The 22,283-nt window shown below is 47.8% G+C and overlaps 1 protein-coding gene across 5 annotated transcripts in view; it reads left to right on the forward strand.

Annotated features, from left to right (window-relative positions):
- Erc1 (ELKS/RAB6-interacting/CAST family member 1) overlaps nucleotides 1-14,364 on the forward strand; it is a 365,559-nt gene extending 351,195 nt beyond the window's left edge. For all 5 annotated transcript variants that reach the window (XM_057764045.1, XM_057764072.1, XM_057764063.1 and 2 more), the window contains one exon: nucleotides 9,725-14,364. In XM_057764045.1, the coding sequence (XP_057620028.1) occupies nucleotides 9,725-9,862 (138 nt within the window). In that variant the 3' untranslated portion in view covers nucleotides 9,863-14,364. The remainder of the gene's footprint in view (nucleotides 1-9,724) is intronic.
- The last annotated feature ends 7,919 nt before the right edge of the window (nucleotides 14,365-22,283 follow it).

Consider the following 22,283-nt stretch of genomic DNA (forward strand, 5'->3'; position numbering starts at 1 on the left):
ACACTTCTACTCCAGCACACACTTCTACTCCAGCACACACTTCTACTCCAGCACACACTTCTACTCCAGCACACACTTCTACTGCAGCACACACTTCTACTGCAGCACACACTTCTACTGCAGCACACACTTTTCTCTCTCCAACATACTTCTACTACAACAAAGCCTCTGGACAAAAACATGAATCACATTTTCAGGGTCACACAGCACTTATTGAGGAAACAATAAGAAACAGAGCCAAACTAATCACCCTGTTTCTTTCAGGCTAGTGATGTCACATTGAGCGGCCAGTGAGTCATGCTCGGCCATGATTGTAGCTCTAAGTGGTCAGGGTTCCCAGACAGAAAGTGACATTGAAGTTCAGGGCTTAAACAGTAAACATTAGTTGGCTGAACCTTAAGGTTAGGAGAACATGCAGAAAGTTCATTATGCTGGAGGCTATGTCTACCAAAGTAGCTTCATGCCTGATCTTGATTCACCAATAAACACCTGGGAACTTGTCCTTGTGTATTAATCTCCAGGGGCAACCAGTTTGGTTTGAATTTGTTCTGAAGTCTAAAATTAGCTGTCTTTGTTCTAGTATTATTTCTATTCCTCAAAATTATACAGATTAAGCAGAAATCATCTTCCTGACCATCCACAACTATATGTGTACCCAATCAATGGAATATATTCACAAGATAAACACACAAGCAGTGGGAAAACACCCATAGCTGTTCTTAGGGGAGAAGTGTAGTGGCACATGAGAGAAATTACAGACAGAAGCGGCAAGTCATTTACAGCCAATGGTCCCACAGTCTTTACCTAGTGGGGCTCCCCATCTGAGTTATTTGTCTGGTGGGTTGTCTGGTAGTTGTCACCTGCTGCATACTCCCACAGCCTCCAGCAAATTTCATAATTTCTGTGCTCTGGATCTAATATGAGCAGGCTAGTATTTCTGTGATTAGATGTTTGCCTGGCTGATCTGAGGCGGGACAGGGAATGAAGCAGAAAAGGAAGCTCCAGAGTTTTGAGGCCAGCCTGAGCTGAACAGCTGATGCCTCAATGTTTGATTTCACTCAGAACTAGGGGCTGCTGCTACCCGCTGCTGTGTTTTCAGTGCTATGGCAGAAGAGCCCCTTGTTTGGTTTTAGGTTTAGCTTGGGGGAGGGTGGACCTTTGAATAGAACCCAGAGCCTTGGGCATGCTAGGCAAGTCCTCTTCATTGAGCCATGGCCCCAGGCCTTAGTTTATTTTCAAAGCCTTTGAAAACTAATGATAGAGATAATGGTAATCTAACATGGAAAAACCCAGTTACATTAAAGACATATTGTTAGCATTCATCCAGTACATGATACTTTTGTCCAGGAACAGCATATAGGAGATAATAGTGGGATGCATGGTTTTCATGCTTCAAAGCATAACAGGATCCTTCATATCAATGCATAAGCTTATCAGTTTCTGGGGAGAGAGTGGGATTTTTAACCTGTGGAGAAGCTGTAAAAGTCTTCAAGATCAAGCTCTAGCTTTCTTTGGCACCAGTGTGAAAGCAGTGACCAGATGCCTGTAGGAAATCTTCCTGGATGAGAAATTACTATGCTATCAGATTCTCCAATCCCGTAAGCTTTATGGTCTGTTCAGAATGGCACAGTGGAAAACACTTTGCAGTTCATTCCAAACATTTGAAAAATTGAAACTGGAAAGCTTTGTGTCTCCATAACTCCTAAGCAGCTTGGGCTATGGGACTGTAGGACAAGTCTAACCAAGACAAGGCCGTTTCTGCTCGACATCACTTCCAGGGCACCACACTCACCAGTTTACAGCTCAGACTTCAGAGCCTGTGTCCTGAGAGATAGTTGTTAAAAAAAACAAAAAAACAAAAAAACTTCAAATTTTTGTCTACTTAAACTAAACTAAGTATTTCTGTGTAATTTTTGCGCCTACCCCCCAACCATCTACTGATTTTATCTAGAGACCTCTCTGGGCCTGCCTTTCTTTCACCTCACAGCAGTTTACCTTGAGATGGAGCCAGGTCTGCAGAATACTCACCTTTTTTCTACTTTAGGAATTTCTTACATTTGGGTCTTTGGTGGCTCCCTGTTGTGATGTGTCTTCTCTATGTGTGGAGAGACGTATGGGTCCTGTTCTTAAGTCACAGCATAAACTAAGCTGTTTTGGACAGTGGTCCCAAGGCAGCCAGTTCATTGCAGGCTGCTCTTGCCTCATGCATCCGACTTAAATAACTTGGTATTGCACCATCCATGTTGACTGTTCTCTGAGTTACTCCGCCCTAAAAGCAGGAGGAGGCTGGCTAATGCTATAGCCAACTTCCCAACAGCACTGTCTGGTGGAGAACTGTAGAGGCCCCATCTCTGCTCCATTTATTTGCTCAGCCCCCTACCCATGGCTTCACAACAGCTCTGTACTAGAGGCCAAGGCACCGCTGCTCTGTGCTTCACATGCAGACTGCACATCTCCTTGAGTGTCCCATGTGGAGTTGGCACCACATTTGGCTCAGGTCCCTTTGGAAATCACATCACTACACTGAGTTCTAGAGCGGGTGGGAAAGCTAGACAATTCTTCTATAGGTCACCTTCAGACCCTGTACTTGCCCTGTGCTCCATCTTTTGGGAACTTTGAGCAGAATGGGGGCTACCAACACAGGCCATATTGGGGGCCCTTAGGATTTTGATTTCTTTGTTGTGTTTCTGTGGAGCTGGAACCCAGGGCCTTCCATGAAACATATAGTGTGCTCCAGGGTCCCACCCAAGCTCAGCAGGCAGATCTTTAACAAATCTAAGAGGTGCCGCCAGGTGGGAGAGCGCTTACTGAGCCCCAGCAGCAGAGAAAAAAAAGAAAATGTCTTCAGAAAAACAAGCATCTATTCCTGCAGTTTCCCTCAGTGGCCATTCTTAAAACATCTGCTATTTGCAGGTGTTTCTAGGCAGCTTCATGTAGAAAGCAGAATTCCTCTAGGTGTTTACAGAAAAACTGAGGAGTTAGCATGGAGCCTCCCTTAAAACAAGACAGAACAAATCCTACAACAGTGTTCCCGGGTCATAGATGTGGAGAGGATTGTGTGTAGGAACATGAACAATGAGTGTTTATAATAGTGAAAACTAAATAACTACACATTTTATACCAGGAGTTTGTTCAGCTGTGCTCAGAAGTAATTTAAAAAAAAAAAAAAAAGATGTGTTAAATAAAAGACACAAAAGCACCGGTCAGTGGTGGCGCATTCCTTTAATCCCAGCACTCAGGAGGCAGAGGCAGGCAGATCTCTGTGAGTTCAAGGCCAGCCTGGTCTACAAAAGCTACCTCCAGGATAGGCTCCAAAGCTAGAGAGAAACCCTGTCTCAAAAAACAAAAACAAAAAAGACACAAAAGCACTTAGAATAATTTTTGTCCAAAAAATGCATAAATTAGTTCATGTTGTTATTATACCTTTTACACTTTTTTTTTTAGACGAATAATAAAAATCCGGAGACAGATATTAGGGCTCAAGCTGAAGATCAAAAAAGCAGAGTGGCCAGCCACTCTTACCTCAACCTCAGACCGAAATGGACGATCCTACCTCCACGAATCCTCACACTGAGACTGAGCATGAGACCTGTCTCCTCCCATTTTATATTCTTCTCTAGTACTGGGATTAAGGGTGTGCACCACCACTGCCCAGCCTATATGACTGACTAGTGTGACTGCTTTGATTAAAAGTGTGTGCCACCACTGCCTGGCATGTATTACTGACTAATGTGGTTGGTTGCTTTGCACTCTGATCCAGGGATCCTCCTCTTTCTCTGCCTCCCCAGCGTTAGGATTATAGACACACACTACCATCCTGGCTTTTCATATGGGTCCTAGGAATCAGGTTCTCATGTTTGCTAAGCACTTTACAGACTGAGACATCTTCCAGCCTATGTCATAAATTATCAGTCATTCAGTTACTAAAAGCCTGTACGGCATGGCCAGTAGAGATTATGTGTGTACTCTTGTCTCTGTCTTCTGGTGAACGTATGTGTGCATGAAGGTTTAGTCATAATATACGTGTACTCCAGTTCAACGAATGCTACCACATGGTTTCCAGCATAGCTGTACCTCTTTGCACTCATACTGTGCAGGAATGAATGAGAAGTCAAGTGGCTCCACACCCTTGTCAGCATTTGATGATATCTAACCTTTACATTTTTATCCATTGTGATGGATATTTAGTGGTTTCTTATGGGTTTTTTTAACTTCTGTTTCTATGATAATTAACAAGAATATATACGTTTGTATGTATTTTCTAGCCTTTCCAAAATATAGTTGATCCTACACATCCTTGGGTTATACATCCCTCAAATTCACCAAACAATCACAGTTTTAAAATATTTGGGAGAAATAGTTTTAGAAATCAGAACTTGAATTTTCATGCATTGAGCACTCTGTGAGTCCTCGGAGTAAAGCTATCCCTTCTATTCCCACCCACCGTTTCTCTGTTCTGAGTGTCTCTCCAATCACTTGTCGTTTGAGCTCTGTTCACCTCCAGTATCAGCTGTGTCTGAACATGTTTTCCCTCATCACTCTCTAAACAATGTGGTATAACAACTGGTTACATAGCGGCACATGACATTCAGTATTATGAGTAATCTCTAGATAAGATATGTAGGTTATGTGCAAGTATACCATTTTATTTCATTATTTTATAGAAATGAAGATTTTGTTGTCCATGAGGTTTCCTGGAATCTGCAGGAACTTCCTGTAGACACAGACACTGAGTGACAATTGGAATCTTTTGTAAAATACTATTCTAATTCCTTGACCTTTTGAATTTGTTGTTTTGCTGTTGCTGGTTTGAAGTTCTTTATGTGTTACACTGAGTCCCCATCACACACATGCAAAGCAGATACCTTCTCCCATCTGCCAGCTGCTTTTCCTCTCCTAATGATGGCTTTTAAGAGAAAGAAGTTCTTAGTTTTGTTTTGTTGGGGTTTCTTTGTTTTTGCTTTATTTGAGTTTTCTTGTTTGCTTGTTCATTTGCTTTTAGTTTGTTTTTTGTTATTTGGGTTTTTGGGGTGTTTGTTTTTGTTTTTGTTTTGGGACATAAGGCCTCACATAGCCCAGGCTGCTTTTCACCATAATATTACCTGAGGATGACTTTGAGCTCTTGATGTTCTTGTCTCCTGAGTGCTAGAATTACAGGCCTGTTTTAATATAAATTAACTGATTTTTGGGTCTTTTTTTATGGTGGGTGTTCTTTTGTGTTCTACCAAAGAAATCTTTGCACTATAGTCTTGGTAGTGTGTATGCTGAAGTTGGAAGGGAACAGAGAAGACCAGCATGGCGTTTGTACAGTGTCCCTTTCAACTTTCATGGGTGGGGCAGGAGATTTGCTGTGTTTGTGAGCTTGGCTGGTTGTTTGCTTGGTTTTTCTTTTTTTGTTTGTTTGTTTGTTTATTTAATAAAGATTTCTGCCTCCTCCCCGCCACCGCCTCCCATTTCCCTCCCCCTCCCCCGATCAAGTCCCCCTCCCTCGTCAGCCCAAAGAGCAATCAGGGTTCCCTGCCCTGTGTGAAGACCAAGGACCACCCACCTCCATCCAGGTCTAGTAAGATGAGCATCCAAACTGCCTAGGCTCCCACAAAGCCAGTACGTGCAGTAGGATCAAAAACCCATTGCCATTGTTCTTGAGTTCTCAGTAGTCCTCATTGTCCGCTATGTTCAGCGAGTCCAGTTTTATCCCATGCTTTTTCAGACCCGGGCCAGCTGGCCTTGGTGAGTCCCTATAGAACATCCCCATTGTCTCAGTGTGTGGGTGCACCCCTCGCGGTCCTGAGTTCCTTGCTCGTGCTCTCTCTCCTTCTGCTCCTGATTTGGACCTTGAGATTTCAGTCCGGTGCTCCAATGTGGGTTTCTGTCTCTGTCTCCTTTTATCGCCTGATGAAGGTTAATATTCAGGAGGATGCTTATATGTTTTCCTTTGGGTTCACCTTCTTATTTAGCTTCTCTAGGATGACGAATTAAAGGCTCAATGCCCTTTATTTATGGCTAGAAACCAAATATGAGTGAGTACATCCCATGTTCCTCTTTTTGGGTCTGGCTTACCTCACTCAGGATAGTGTTTTCTATTTCCATCCATTTGTATGCAAAATTCAAGAAGTCATTGTTTTTTACTGCTGAGTAGTACTCTAATATGTATATACTCCATACTTTCTTCATCCATTCTTCCATTGAAGGGCATCTAGGTTGTTTCCATGCTTGGTTTTTCTGAGGCAGGTTTTCACTATGTAGCCCAAGATGTCTTTACACACACAATCCTCCTGCCTTCACCTGAGTCTAAGTTTATAGGCAGGTGGCATTGTTGCCAGCTCTCCTGTTTTCTTTTTCCATGTCTTCCATTCAGACACAGATTTATTCTCCATCAAGAACCGATTCTTTGTATGATTGGGATATGGTAATGTATATGGTAATAGAGCATAAAATCCAACCTTTCCCTACCGTACAGATGATACCTTCACCATAAACTAAGGAAGTTATCATGTTTGTATAGGTTTTTTTTTCTTACTACATACATTTTCTTATATTCATAGCTGCCTAAGGTTAGGGGTTGCATTGAATTTGTGAGTTAGTTTAAGCATAATTAATACCGTCTTTGAGTCTCCATTCCTTGGTCATGTTATATCCTTCCATTTAAGGCATTTTTTACCTTTGTAGTTCTATAGTTTTTAGGTAGACATTTTATTAACCTTTCAAGAAAGCAAGTTAGGTGAGGAAGCGGTCAAGTCATCCTGCTTATTACAGCTGGTCTGAGAGACAGAATACTAGAGAGTACTTTTATTGGAGCTTTTGAAATTTGATGGGAAAGCTACAGCCAGCTTAAGAAAGATAGTTCCAGGATCTTTTCAGGATGGGAAAGGTTCCTGAATCCCCAGACTCAGAGAGCTTGGAAACACCATTGACTGAAAGGAAAGGGATTTGGCGGGGTTGCCCAGAGGCTACAGGAAGAAGGTTAAAGGGCACTGTGGGGTCGTTTTGAGGCAGGATATTTTGTATATGGTGTCACCTTAGTAACAGTGACAGTTTCCCAGACCAGTAAGCAGGACCACACCTCTCGGCACCAAATCCCACATAACATTCCACATGTAATCCAGTCTGCATTTGGAAATCTTGACTTGTTTTAGCAGAGCATACACTTTCTGTTTTCTCTACTGGAGATAATGGCTCTATATCCATTTCCATTTGTCCCTCCTTTGGGATCTAACTGAGATGAAGGTTTAGTAGAATGCAGCTCTTGCACAAAATCTTTTTTTAAAAGCCACAGTCTCACTCAGATGCATATGACAGAGAGAGAGAGAGAGAGAGAGAGAGAGAGAGAGAGAGAATATGCCAGGGTCTCACTCACGTGAACACACTATACACATACAACACTCTTAACCTCCAGTGATCCTCTAGCCTTGGCATCCCAAGTAGCTGGAACCCCAGGCATGCCCCACCAAACTAGTTCTTCCATAAAACCTTGCAGTATCCAAACGACTGGAAGGACATTTTTCGAATGGATATTTACATATGAGGAAAGTAGGGTGCTGCAATATGGAACTTCAAGCTCACATTACAGAAGGATCTAGCTGACTCAACCTGCCTAATGCTGCAATCCTTTAATACAGTTGCTCAGGTTGTGATGATCCTAGCCATAAAATTCTTTCCATTGCTGCCTCAATTCTGTGATTTTGCTACTGTTATGAATTGTAATATAAGTATTCTTGGGGCTAGAGGGTTGTCAAAGGGGTAACGACCCCCAGGTTGAGAAATGCTGCTCTAAAACCATGAACTAAGGTAGATAATTCCTCCTTTAAGTTGTTCATAGAAGATATTTTGTCCCAGCAAAAAGAAAACTCTATTCCAAAGCCCATAGACACCATGTTATTAATGTAGTAATCTTCTGTTAGTGTGTGTCTACAGGGCTTTCCTGTCTTAAAAATATCCGTGTGGGTACTGGGGATGGGGCTCAGAGTGTTTGCCTAGCGTGCACCAGGCCCTGGATTCAATCCCCTGAACCTACAAACACAAAATATATTTTTTTCCTTAGTTTTTCTTGTATTTACACATCAGAATGAATTTTAGGGTCAATTATCAAATTCCAAAAACAGTTTTTGGGATTCGACTTGGAAACACAGTGCACTGTTAGGTGAAAATAGATGAGTTTAGCTCCTATCCTAAATTTTTAAAAGACGCACTAAGGCTTAGCATGGTGTAAGTGGCCCTGAGTTCCCAGGTCACGGTCAGCAGCCAGCAGAGAGAAGACCGCTGGTCTCGCCTGACTGCTGTACACGAGAAGCACACTCTAACTCATTCTCGGCTCAGAATATCCGGAGTCTGACACACAGTGGCATTCTCTTTGCCATCTAATCTGCTTTTTCTGGGTGATCTTATGTAGTTAATAACAGTAATTACAAGTTAACCTTTATTAGGCATTTTCATATGTCAGTCATTAAATCCTGTAAAACAGCACTGTGAAATGTTGCTGCTCCACCCTACAGCAGAGAAGAGAGGTCAAGGGGACATCAGCTAATAAATGGCAGCCCTAACGCTGAGACCTAAGCCTCCCAGGCACCTGGGTTCTAAACTCTCTTGCCACTCAGTTTTCAGTTCCCCCTTCCTTTCCTGGAACCCTGCCTGGTATCTGAAAATATCCGTCTTCTCGTCTCATTCCTCAGCTCGCACTGTCACAAGGAGTTTCCCTTCTCCTCACGAACCCTACTGTGAGAAGGCTGAGATGTGTGCATCCCTCCTCTCCCCTGGCTCCTCCCTCTCAGCCCCATTTAATTCCACCTTGTGCTTACAACAGCCACTTCCTGGCTATTGCCTTCTGCTTAGTCAACAGCTTCTTTTTTGTTTGTTTGTTTGTTTGTTTTTAACATTCTGCGTCCTCTTCTAAGAAGTTGAAGGCAGGTCTTGTCACTGCCATTTAAAACTACAGGGTCTCCTTGTACTTTGCACGAGATTGGGTTGAGCTCTCGCTCCACTCACAGTTCAACTCCATCTTCCTCCACCACAGCCCACTGTAGGTAGGCTCCAGCATCCTGAACAGTGCTTTGTTTCCTCTGATCTCCCAGACAACTCTGCTTTGGCTCTGGAGACCCAGATCCTAGCCACCTTTAGTGACTCCTTCTCAGCCTCCTCAGAGTGAAACAAGTGTGCATTTTCTCTCGCAGCATGTCCTTAGCTGTGCTGGGTTGTGGTGTACTTGTTGACGTGTTTGCTCTGCCATCGGCCTACGGGGAGTTTCAGGACAAGGACTGCGACTGCTAGAGGTTTAGAGAACTGCCCAGTGGGTGCTAAGAACAGCAGAACATTGGGAATGTGTCTCTCCTCAGCGCTGGGCTATGGTATCTGTCAAAATAATCTCCTCAGCTAACTAAGCAGTCTAAGGGCCCTGCTGAAACAGCCATGTGCAACAAAGGGAAATCTTTCTTGGGCAGGAGCACCACACAGTGCTGAGAGCCTCAACCCACTGGTGCTTGTGAGATTGGAACAGTGAACACAGCCATCCCCATGGAGTCAGACCTACAAGTTTCAGTGGTTGGCCAGGACTTAATCCTGACTTTTCTGGACTCTATTTTCATGGTTAGAGTCTAGAAGCTTGCATGTTTGATCATTCATTTGGATGCGGGGAGGTCAGCTCTGTTTGTCGTTCTTTCCTGAAGAATCCCCACTCCCAACACAAGTAAGCTGCCCTCTGCCTCAACTCCATCTCTCCTTTCTCTTTCAGCTTCAGAGTGAGCTGGGGAAAGTTGAAGGGGACAATGCAGAACTGCAGGAGTTCGCCAACACCATCCTCCAGCAGATAGCCGATCGCTGCCCTGACATCCTGGAGCAAGTCGTCAGTGCCCTGGAAGAGTCCTCCTGACGTGCTCCAGGAGTCTGACCAAGGAGCTGGGAAGGAGAATGTGAGGGACTTTGGTGTCGGAGCCACCTCCACACCAGATCCTGCCAGCTGGACGTGCAAGTCCAGCCCATTTGTATCTCATCGCACTCTGCCTTCTACTTTGAATGTTGTCTCTGCTCAAGTCTCCTTGGTCTCCGTGAAGAACTGCCCTGTCATCAGCAGAAGGGAGCTGGGGAGGCTGGCAGCTCTGCCCTTCCCGGAACAGGAAACAAGAAGCCCACTCTCCTCATCTGGAGTTCTGTGCTTTGAAAGCTCGGTGCTGAAGCCTTAGGATGAGTCCTTTCTGCTCAGAGGGTAGAGGAGGGAACAGTGGCCAGGGACAAAGAGAGGGTGCTGCCCTCATGTTTACCAGCCTTGCTGTCATGACCATCAGATGGAGGCAGGCCTCACTGTGAACCCTGGCCTGTTGCCTGTCTCAGTGCGCTGCTCTCAGCTGGCGGGAGGATGATGTCCACAGTGGTCACCCACTCGCTCTTGGTAAGACCTTCCCACACTTGACTGTCAGGTCGGTATAACCTGATGAGAAGAGGCTTTAACATGAAGGGTCCTGTTGTCACTGCTCGCAGCTTTGCTCCTCCAGAGACGATGTCCTATAGGGCCATGCCGATCCTCCTGAACATTGCCTACAGTGCTGTCTGTCCCTCCACCTTGCCCCAAGCTACTTAGAACAGGGTTGCTAGAGCGTGTGATCCCTGCCCACCTTCTCAGTCTACTCTTAAGGTACATCCTCAGGGTCATAGCCTCATGCCCTACCTAGAAACTGCTTTTGACACAACTGAGTTTGTCTTATCTCATTAACCTTCCTCCCTCCATTCATTAATCCATTCATTCATTCAGAAAGTATTATGAAATGTCTGCTGTGTGCATACAGCGTGCGAGGCTGTATTTTCCACCTTTGGAAAAGCCTCTGATAGGGAGTGTTGTGGGGACCCCTGAGACATGCTCAGTTGAACCGTGGCAGTGAAAGCATAGCTTCTCCCTCCAGCTTCCTGACCGGCAGTCCTTGTTTCCCACTGTAGAGTCCTCAGTGGGCGTGGCTAGCTGAGCCCCTCTTTGCCTGTGAGGTCCCGTGTGGCAGTTGAGGATCATTGCTGTCAGTGTTGTCACCCTGAGAGCTGTTCTGTATAGGGGCTGTACTGACCATTCGCGTCAGCTGATTGCTTCACCCGTGCATGCACGCCCCATGGATGCGGCAGCACCATGCTGCAGCCAGGTGCAGAGGATAGTGCCGTAAGATAAGCGGCCTGAGAGTAGACAACGCGGCAGGCATCCAACTCTGCGTGCTCTGAAGCAGACACCTGAAGATGCCCCCCCAGCTGCCTCCTCTCTGCCCAGCTACACTCTCAAAAGGATTTAATGCTGCCCGTAAGTCCCTCGCAGCCCTCCACCCGGGACCTCACTCAGCTGCCACTACTGCCGCATTCAGTCATTTCCCGTTCCCCTTCTTCCCTGCCATACAGTGTTCACTTGTGTGAGACGCCGAGGTCTGAGTGGACTCTGCCAGGAGCCAGAATGATGATCACTGCTTCTCAGTTCTCTCAGTTCTTTCTAATTGTCCCATCCGTAAATCCCATAGACGACACCGTATTTCAGGATAGGATTTTACACCCATAACAACTGGAACCACCACCTAGTAACAGCTTCACCGGCTACGGTGGAATCCAGAAAACAGTCCCGGTCCACAGGCGCAGCCTGGAGCTGACACTGGCCAGCTGTGGGGACCACCCCCAGACAGACTCCTTGCTGTACCCACTTGGTCTTTGTCTGCTTCCTTCTCTCTATTTTACAACTTTTCTCCATCAGGTCCCTCCAGAGAGGCTGCGAGAAGGCAAATTTGTAGGACAGACATTATCTGATCTCTGCATAGCAAAGGGGTCTCCTCCTCGGGTGGTGATCCCGTGACTCAAATGGTTCTGGAGACTGTGGAGCTTTTGTGTTAGGCGAGGCTGATAGGTTATCTGGCATTCAGATCTTGCTGACTTTACATCATTCACTTAGTCAGAATTCACTAAATGCCTAGCTGCCATTGCCCTAGGACATGTCATCCTGTGATGGTCTGCATGCACTTAGGGTCCTCAAGACATCTGGCCTTGAGAGCTCACTGCAGGCTGGCTAGGACCGTCCCCATCACCTCCATCCACTGTCAAGCCTCATACCCTTTGCACCTAACAGCTCTACCCCAAATGAAGGCTGAAGTAAGAAAATGAGGGCTGGAACCCAGCATGGGGCTCCTACTAAAGCAGCAGCATATGAGCCCCGCATCCCAGGTCTTCAGGAGTGACTGACTGGTGGCACATCTGAATGGAATTAGCAGCGACTTAAAGACCGTTAGAGATGGAAAAGTCTGAGTGGGCTTCAGCAACCGGAAATGTGGAGGGCATCCTCCAGTTCCTGTCAGCCTTGTTTCTCATGCACCTTCCCAAGGTCTGAGTGTGCCTCTTCCTCACCTGTGGGCCTTAGAAGTTCTAGGAAAGCAGACTGGGCTGAGACAACCGATGGTGTTGCAGGTCAAACTGTGACTGGTCACATCCCATCCATCTGTTTGGCTTCCTGAGAAGAATATGTTGGCTGACTTTCTCCCCCGGGAGGGATGACGCCAGCGCAGATGGTTCTCACGTGCTACCGTCCTGCCCCTCCACTGCTGACACTGGGATTGGTTTGGCGTCACACCCTCCTGTGTGACTGAAGCACAGGCCCACTGGCCTCCCTCCAGGTCTTTGAAGAAGGGCCAAAGCAAGGATATGTCGCTAGTGGAATGTGACAGCCACAGGCCCGAGTCCCAGCAGACCCCCATGTCAGCAGTGCCGGTGACTCTCAAGCCTGCCTCCCCAGCCTCCCCCCCTGCCTGCAGAGTCCAGAGCCCAGGAAAGGAAGCAAGAAGGATGAGCTGCACCACAGGCCTGCCGGGCACCCGCCGTCACTGCCAGTCTCGGAGCTTTGGATCGTTCCAAGGCATGTTCCCTCCTGTGAACCACGAGGATGTCCAGGGAAGAAGAAAGCACACGTGACCTGGGGATCCTTCTGAACAAAATGGCTGTCTGTACTCTTTCCAAACAGAAACTTTCCAAACTTTTAGTGTCAAAATTGTAACCAAGTGTCTCCTGATTCTTCCCTCTGTGTTTGGCAAGTGCTGTGACCCTATTGTAGGTACTTCTCCTCCTGCCTCTTTTGAGGGAGAAGTGATTTTAGGGGTTGATTTGGGGGAGCGGGTTATCTGTCCCGTCCCGCCACCTCTTTTGTTTCTCTGCTTGTTGATATTGTCTGTGTGATTCAGAGAACTGGGGCAGTTACATTGTGTCCATTGTTGAGAATATTAAAATATTAAAAAGTAGTTATAGAACTGAAAAATTAAGGAGCTGTGTTTTTAAAAATGCAAACCCATAAATAATCATGTTAACAAAGGAATTCAAGCTATGGGCAGCCTAGCTCCTCCCACACCAGGTTGGTGAGGTGGTAGCCAGGCCAGCCCCTGGGAAACACACTGACCACACTTGAGGTGGGTGACTACCTGGGAACAAGAGACACCCACTCAGTGGAGAAATGAAAATCTGGGGCTCCAACACTCTCAGTCACGTCAGGGTTTTCTGTACGTCCTCAGGACCTCTGGGTAGAGTTTTCAGCGTTGTTGAGGGTGACCTGAGGATCACCCTCCCCTCACATGGGATCAAGCCTTGTGTGCCTAGTGCTGTGTGGTAACCTGGGCTTGGGCCTGCTTGCCAGACCACAGGACCTTTTCCTGCCCACTTGGTGCTATTTCATCGTGGCCATCCCACAGGGCAGCCTAGTCTCCAGAGCCTGCAGGCCAGTGCCATGGATGGCCCTCAGAGCCTGGCTCTCTCTGGTTTCAGATCCTCGATTCTTCTCTTTGAAGCTTTTTAGACTCAAACCCCCTTGGCTCCAGAGATGCCAGAGTCAAGAAAGGAAGCGAGCCAGGCTGAGGCAAGGAGATCCACCCTCTGCCACAGTGAGCACACCAGCCCAGCCCCTCTTCCCTGCCACACCAGTATTAAATCCATCCTTGAACGCATCTGGGCCCGCATGAGGCACATGCCAGCCATTGCGCCGGGCTGCCCAGTGCAGACCAGAAACCTGTCTTGCATAGCAGGCTGTCCCAGGATGGGGAATTTGGCTTTGTTCTGCACCCTTGAAGCCTTCAGAAGAGGCATGTTGCACTTTAGTGGGGAGCCCAGAACACTGGGCACTGGCTTCCTGTAGCTTGAGTCCCTGTAGGTGGCAGTGGTGGCAGCCTGGTGGCTTGTGTGAAGCAGCTGCAGCTGCCGCCTTCAACTGTGCACATGCGTGCAGTTACTAGCGTCGAATTGCCGGCCTGATGATGACATTACAAAGACATTGTGTTCTGTTCAATTTTGCCTTGGTAATTATTGTAAACACTCTGTTTGATTTTTTTCTTTTTTATTCACGAACTAAATCCATCAGGAAATTATAAACTTATTTAAAAACTGTGTGCTGCAGCCTTCTTTAGTCTCTGCCAGCCTGGTCACACCCCTGTGATGAGACTGGATACGGTCTGGAAAAGCAAGGCCCAGCAGTCCCCAGGAAGCCATCTCCAGCGGCAGGCTAGAATCTGTGCGCTCCAGGTTGGAGGAGCTCCACGGCAGACTGGCCTGCTGACGCACCCTTAGATTCACACTCCCACTCTGATTATCGCCCAACGTCCACTTCCAACCCTCTTCCTTTCCACCCTATTCCCAATCAGGTCGTGCACATTAGCTCTGACTACATTATGAAAGTGTCCATTACCCAGGAGGACTAGAATAGTTTACACCACGATGGCAGAGGAACAGGTGTGGCCAGCACTGGGATTCCCACTTCAAGGGTGCTCTGACGGCCACCTTAGATGCGGGCTGCATCTGTCACCGCATCACCAACACCAAGAGTAAAAGAGCCAGGAGACCCATGCATAATTGTGGACATCATTGTCCCCTCTGGCGCAGCTTGAGACCTTGTGCCCATAAGAAGTGTTCTGGGGCATTTTAGAGAACTCACATTCTGGTTAACATCATATCTGTGCCTGTCTTAGGAAGGAAGAAGAAATCCATGCTGTGCTTGGCACATTGGCTCATGCCCGTATCCCCGGTACTCAGGAGTCTGTGGGGGGAGGAGGAGCTGGAGACCAGCCTGGGCCACATAGTGAGACCTGTCTGCTCCCTCTCCCGTCCGTGGAATTATGGCACTTGGCTGAGGGAATCAAGCAGGTTTTTTCCTGACAGAGCAGCTGTTTAGACAGACAGACAGGCAAAGGAGTACCTGGCCCTATTCTCCAGACTGGGGAAAGGCGCTGTGCCTGGTCACATCATGAGAAGTGGGAACAGGTGTGACTAGCAGAATGGCCCCTGTACTGTACAGCACACAGCCACAAGCACAAGCAGGGCACACTAGTCAGCAGTTTCCAGAGTTCCCCATTCATTTTTGTAAACTAGACTTATTCACTCCGTTGTCAACCAGAACTTCACTGCAGAGGGTCCCAAGCTTGCATATGGTGCACAGAAACCCACGCGGGTACGCACCAACGTTTTTTAAAATGGGAATAATGAAAACAGACGTGAGGATAAAGCATAATTATGTTTTCCTTCATGAAAGCTCCTTAAAAGCACAAGGTTACTCTTCTGCATACCTGTGAGCTGCTTTAAAAGACTCAGCTGTGTGTTGGAAAGGGGCGAGGAGCAGGATGTAGCTGCAAAGAGATTGGCCCGCCAGTGGATGCCTGGAGCTGGGTCTCAGGCTCTCAAGGTCCACTAGTAAGCCGCGCTCCCTCTTCTGAGGGCTGTGAGATCTCCCTGATAGCCTCAGAGACCACATGTCTCTACTGTGCTTTCCCAGTCACCACCCATGAGCCTCTTCCCCAGGATCATGCATCCCATTCAAAAATGGCTTCCATGACCCCTGTTGGAGTCATCTGGGTACACAGACCAGTACTATCAACCTGTTGGCTGACTGGCTGCTAGATTCTGGTGATGGCCTGCTGTACCCCATCTCCACAGCAGTCCCTAGCGAGAACCCACTACCCATTTCATAGATGAGGCACAGACAGGACAAGAACATTAGTCCAGCCAGCACGACTTGGCTGAAGACCCACACATGATATCTACAATGTGGCTCAGATGATGGGGTATGCCCTGTATGGGTAAAGACCTCTCCTGTCCTGAATGAGTGCCAGCTGGGGAGAGCAACACCTCAGCTGTCCCCGGTTGTCCACACAAACTCATAAGACAGGAACACTTCCCCCCTGAGGGGTATGGAAGGGAGAAGCTGCTAAAGCAGAACAGAGGCCCCGCACCGAGCAGTGTCCGTCAACACAGGATCCGCTGCCTGCTATGGATTCACCTCTACCTTTTCTGCTAGAGAAGCTAGAATGCAAGCTAAGTAGTCCAGAGCTACACGGTCAGCTACTGGGAGGCCTGGGTCACTCCTTTGTCAATGGGTTTCCAGGCTTTTCTGGCTCCTCACAGAGCCCATGGTCCTGTCGTAGGGCCATGGCGTGGTGGCATCAGACAGACTCCTGCCAGCCTCGGAAGGGTGGAGGTATCAGGGCTATATTGGCTAGGGGTTCAGCGGACATAGAAATGATGTGTCTGGCCTGCTCCCTATCAGGTTGGATATGAGTCACACAGTCTTGTGTTGTTAGGCTTTGGACATCATTGGGTTCCTGAGAATCAGGCAATTAATCACTTACCATCCTAGCCATCTTCAGGCTAAACTTTCCCAGGAAGGAATGGTGTAGGCTGGTAACACCACACCAATGTTCCTGACACATACATCACCCTTTTCTGCATCTTCTTGGGAGTAGACAATTTCCACACAGCACACAATGGCTTATGGGGTGCCGTGGTGTGTTTGTTTATCCCAAAAGTTCATGTCTTTGAAACTTCCAAATTTATGTTGATGGTATTAGAGGTAAGGCCTACTAAGCTGATGAAGAACCAGCAGAAACCTTGACCATGCCGGCAGGTGCACAAGGAGCTAAGGTGTAGAACAGATTCCCAGCTGAGCTTTGCCGCTAACTGTGTGGCCCAGAGACATCACCTTTGACATCCAGCGTGTACTTTTTACAATAGACTTAGTGAACCCTACACACACACTTCGCATGTTTATAACATGCAAACAAGAGGATACACATCTAGGCTATGACTCAGAGGAGAGCACTTGCCCAGTGTGTGCGACCTGTGTGGTTCATTCCCACAACGTGGCGGGGAATGAACGAGAAAGCATCCAGCACACGGCAATGAGGAGGAGGGCTTGACGCCTGACAGCCATTTGTTGTACTAAACTCACTTCAGAGCCTAAGCTCGCTTTGGAAACCCATGGGCAAGCAGACAACACGCTTTGCCCTTCAGAAAGGGTGCTGCTGTCTGAGCAGATTCGCTTCGAGACCCATCTCTTCCGTCTGAAATCCCCCTAACAGAGAAATCAGCTAAAGCTGAGATGAGAAGGCTAAGGCCTAGAACATGAAGTTTCCCAGAGAGGGGCAGGGGTCACCACCATCCTCCCTCCTGGGGACTGTGACCTGCCTTCCTGCAGTTCCCTGGGTGTGGGCCCCAGTTCCTCCCCCAAGGGAATCAGATGCCAACAACCATCTTGTCCTTCCTCAGCATCTGGGCCCCATTGCCCCCTTTTGCCCCCTCCCTTCGCGAGGATGGGCTCCTGAATAGGAACTCTGCCTGCCCCGGCTCTTAGTCACGGTGACAAATGAGACACAGGGAGCCTGGAACCCAATATGGGATTCTTTGGCTAGGCCATCCCATCATGGACTCAGGCCTCAGCATGCCGACATCCTTCTTGGGATGTTTCTAAGCTCCCAGACTTAAATGTTCAGAGGACACCAGAGTGAGGTCAGCCTCAGAGTGAGCGGGACCTTGATCTCCACCCTCTCCTTCAGGGACCTGTAGCTTGCTTTTCTTCTCCTGTCTCCTCATTGGCCACAAACCCCTGTAAGCAAGGACCATCCTTTCTCCTGAGTCCTCTGCCAGCCTATGCACAGATCCGAGCTCACCACTCAATTAAAAAGGACTTGCTTCCCACTAGCTTCTTATCCCAAAATGTTCTTCCCCACAGTTGGCCCAGCTTTAGCTCCAGCTTCCTGATGTCAGGTGGGAAATCCTGCCCCCCAACCCCACATACACACTCCCACCTCCAGGCTGTGGGGCTGCCATTAAGGCTGTGGTCATGATAAGCCACAGGTGGAGCCTGTCTGTCCCTAGAAGCAGCTTGGAGGGAGACAGCTGGGCTCTGACCCTGCTGCTCAGGGTCCTAGGTGAGGCTCTCACCATCTGGGGCCTCCTCTCCTCCCCTGCTCCAATACCCTGGTCCTCCCAGCCACCCCCAGGAATTCCCACAGGGGTTTCTAAGAAGCTGAACCTGCCTTGGGGGAAGGGAGCCACATCCTGGCATCCGGTGCAGGTAGCAGTCCTCTTGGGCTCATCGGATGTCCTGGGAACTTGCCAGGGATTGAAACGTAACCAGCGTTCTCCCAAGCATGAGTGTGTGCGCACAGCAAACGTGTGCGGCCCTGCCTTCTTCGCACATGTGTTCACACAGCGTATGTGTGCAGCTGTGCCGACACACACGCAGCGGAGTCAGCCAAGTGAGGGTCTCCACGTTAAAAAGGAAATGAGTAAACAGCCTCGACATTTTTGTTTCCCTCCGAGGCTTGCAAAGAAGGTGTTAAGAGCACAAGATTTAAATCATAAACTTTGTGAAAAGGCCAACGGCCTAATGCGTGACTCTTGCCAACTTGGACGTGGTCCTCAGGGTAACGCTACACTGAGCTAACGCAGAAGGAATCGTGGGAGGGAAAGGCAGGATGGGAGCAAGCCGCAGAGTCAACCGAGGGCAGACCAGCTGGAGCCCGGAGGGCCTCGGTGCCTTTTTCTAGTTTCCCCCGATAGCTGTCTTGGCTGATAGAGCCTCTGTCAGGCCTAAAGGCTTCACAGCAAGGTAGGGGAGACCTACTCCTGAGAGACCCAGAACAGGCCCAAATCGCCCATGGAATAATTGCTTAAAGATCAGGAGAGACCACCAGAGGGCCTGCTGACTAGACCTCTCACCTCTGAGGAGTCCCATTCCTCTCTAGCCATCTCCAAAGACAAGCTGCCTCTTCCATGGGTGCAGGAACTGTGCTCGGCACTGCACAAGATGCCTGGGTACAAATGAGTCCCCCTTCTCATATGGAAATTAAACCGAAGACATAAACCTGCAGTGATTGTGCAGTTTGGGACCTGGTGGGGATAATCACAGGAGCTTGTACAGGGCCGATACTTCCCTCCAAGCTAATTCTATTCCACACTGCCTCCCCTTAACGGCCCTCCGCAGACCCAGGTTTCACTTAGCCCAGCTCCTGGTCCTAATATCTGCTTTTCAACACTTGGAATTCGTAAAAGGCATCTCTGCCCCACCAGGTCCCTGTGATTTTGTGTCATTGAATTTGCAGATGCTTCACGTCTCCCACCCCTGCCTGAGCAGGTCCCTCCCTCACCGCTTTCCCTGTGCACCTGGAATAGGGGTCATTCTGGTCCACTCTTTAAAAAAAAAAAAAAGTGAGCCAGGTAGTGGTGGTGTAGGCAGTGTTCTGTCCCACTGGCCAGTTCCAAATAACCACACAGAGACTTAATATTAGTTATAAATGCTCAACCAATAGCTTAGACTTGTTACTAACTAACTTTTACAATTTAAATTAACTCATATTTCTTATCTAAGTTCTACCATGTGACTCATGGCTTATTCCCTTATTTTCTACACATCCTGCTTTCCTCTGCATCTGGCTGGAGATTCCTCAGATTCTGCCCATCTTCTTCCCAGGGTCCTCCTAGTCTGGCTTTCCCTCCCAACCTCTTCCCACCCAGCTACAGGCCAGTCAGCTCTTTATTAACCAATGAAAGTAGTACATATTTAGAGTGTACAAAGATTGTTCCATAGCAGGTAGTGCGCGCCTTTAATCCCAGCACTTGGGAGGCAGAAGCAGGAAGATATCAGAGTTTGAGGCCAGTCTGATCTAAAGATTAAATTCTAGGACAATCAGGACTCAGAGAAACTCTGTCTCAGAAAAACAAGAAAAAATGTTTGTATGTGTATATGTATATTTGTGTGTCTGTTTATGTGTGTGTGTGTATGTCTGTGTGTATGTGTGTGTATATGTGTGTGTGCACTGTGGGATAATGTTCTTGTACACTGTAAAGATTTGTCACTTATATTAGTTTACTAAAACGCTGATTGGCCAGTAGCCAGGCAGGAGTATAGGTGGGGTGACCAGACTAGGAGAATTCTGAGAAAAAGAAAGGCAGAGAGTCAGTCACCAGCTAGACACAGAGAACACTAGATGAGAATTCTGCACTGAGAAAAGGTGCCAAGCCTTGTGACTAAACACAGACAAAAATTATGGGTGAATTTTAGTCATAAGAACTAGTTAATAATAAGCCTGAACTAATAGGCCAAACAGTTTATAATTAATTAAGCCTCTGTGTATTTCTTTAGAACTGAACAGCTGTAGAACCAGACAAGACAGAAACTTCTGTCTACATCTGTATCTGTGTTTATGTGTGTGTATTGTGCCTGTGTGTGTGTTTGACTGTGTGAGTATGTGTCTATGTGTGTATATGTATGTATATATGTGTGTGTTTACAGGTTTACGTGTATGTATTTGTGTCAGTGTGTGTGTCTATGTGTATGTGTTGTGAGAGTGTATGTATGTGTCTGTGTGTGTGTGTGTATTTGTATGATGCATACATGAATGTGTGCCTTTTGAGATCACGTCTCTCCTTGGGACCATGGGCTTGTTGATTGACCTGAGACAGCTGCCTGTGCCTCCCCAGCACTGGGATCCCCAGCACATACCATACCCAGTTTTCTATGTGGGTGCTGGGGATGGAACTAGGGCCTCATGCTTGTACATCAAGCACTTTGCTGAAATTCTATTGCCTTGGCCCTCATTCTATTCACTGGATTTTCTCCACTGAGTAGCCCTGGGCTCTGAATAAGACAATGTGAAGCCTCAAGACAGCATCGGGAGCTGGCGAGGTGGCTCAGTGGTTGAGTACCTGCAGCTCCCGCAGAGGGGTTTGGATCCCAGCACCCACACCAGGTGGCTCGCAGTCACTTGAACTCCAGGACATCTAGTGTCCTCTTCTGGCCTCCATGGACACCTACATGCGTATGCACATGTACACACAGACACACAGACACACAGACACACAGACACACACACGTCAATAAATACAAATTTTTATATATTTTTTTTTTAGAAGATAGACTGGTAACAATGAGGACGAGTGGCAGGCTCGGCTCCTTGGGTCTATCTCTGCTGCTCTTTCTGTCTAGTTAGTGCTCTGGGGACTGGCTGGCCCTTCCCACATACCCAGAAACACTACCACACTAGGCTGTTAAAAGCAGCAGCCCGGCTGGTGAGGGAGCGCTGAAGCTCTGAGTTCTAACTCTCCTGGAACTGGCCGCGGCTGCCTGGAGCCTGGGCCGTGAATGTGTCTGTGGTTCAGGTGGTCCTGAGGACCCCTCCTGACGTTTCAAAATCACTTTGCAGATACACGTGTCTGTGGGTGGATAAATAGCCCCGGGGTTTCTGCTTCTCCAGCCAGGGTTTCTATTAAATCCGTGGCTGTGAATTCCACTTCCTCGGAGGAGCGGCGGGATGAGAAGGCTCAGAGTGATAACAACCAGTCGCCTGTGCACAGGTGGCAAGCCGAAGTACCCAGGAGACAGAGGAGCCTGCAGTCCCCCGCCCCCCGCATCCCTGCACCTGCCTGCAAAGGGCTCTTTAGACAGTGTCCCATCTCATGCCTGCTGAGCCCTTGCAAGCAACTGCCTCGTTTTATTTTTCTCTAATTTTTGCCTTTGCATAAGAAAAAAAAATCACAAAAATGTTTCTTCTCTTTCTCCATCCACAGTGATCAGAGCCAGAAAACAGTGCTGGCTTGTAGGCCCAACTTCTCCCTGCTGGGTTGTGGGCCAGGGAGGATTTCAAGGTCAAATCTACTCCCAGAAGGGCCACAAAGGAATTTCTCCTGGATGTCTGGGACATAAGTCCCAGCTGTTTGCAGCTGGGCTGAGCTCGTGGAGGAGTTTCCTGAACGAGCCCCACTATTTATGTTCTCCTGCACCCCTCACCGCCTTGTTTAAAGATATGTTTATTCCAGGTTTGCATCAGTCCTTGCTGACTGAAGGGAACTCTAGTTACTATAATAAGGTCTTGGACCCGGAGCCCACACTGTGCCCCTCCCGTACCCGCCCACATAGTCAGCCCATGGCCCAGGACCTACCTACCCTGCAAAGTTACGTATGCCGCCTCCTCCAGGCAACCACCTGGGACAGGCTGCCTTATGCTAAGCACACCTTGCATGTTTTGTATTCTCCCACG

The sequence above is a fragment of the Chionomys nivalis genome, chromosome 1, assembly GCF_950005125.1.
Source record: "Chionomys nivalis chromosome 1, mChiNiv1.1, whole genome shotgun sequence".
NCBI classification, from domain to species: Eukaryota; Metazoa; Chordata; class Mammalia; order Rodentia; family Cricetidae; genus Chionomys; species Chionomys nivalis.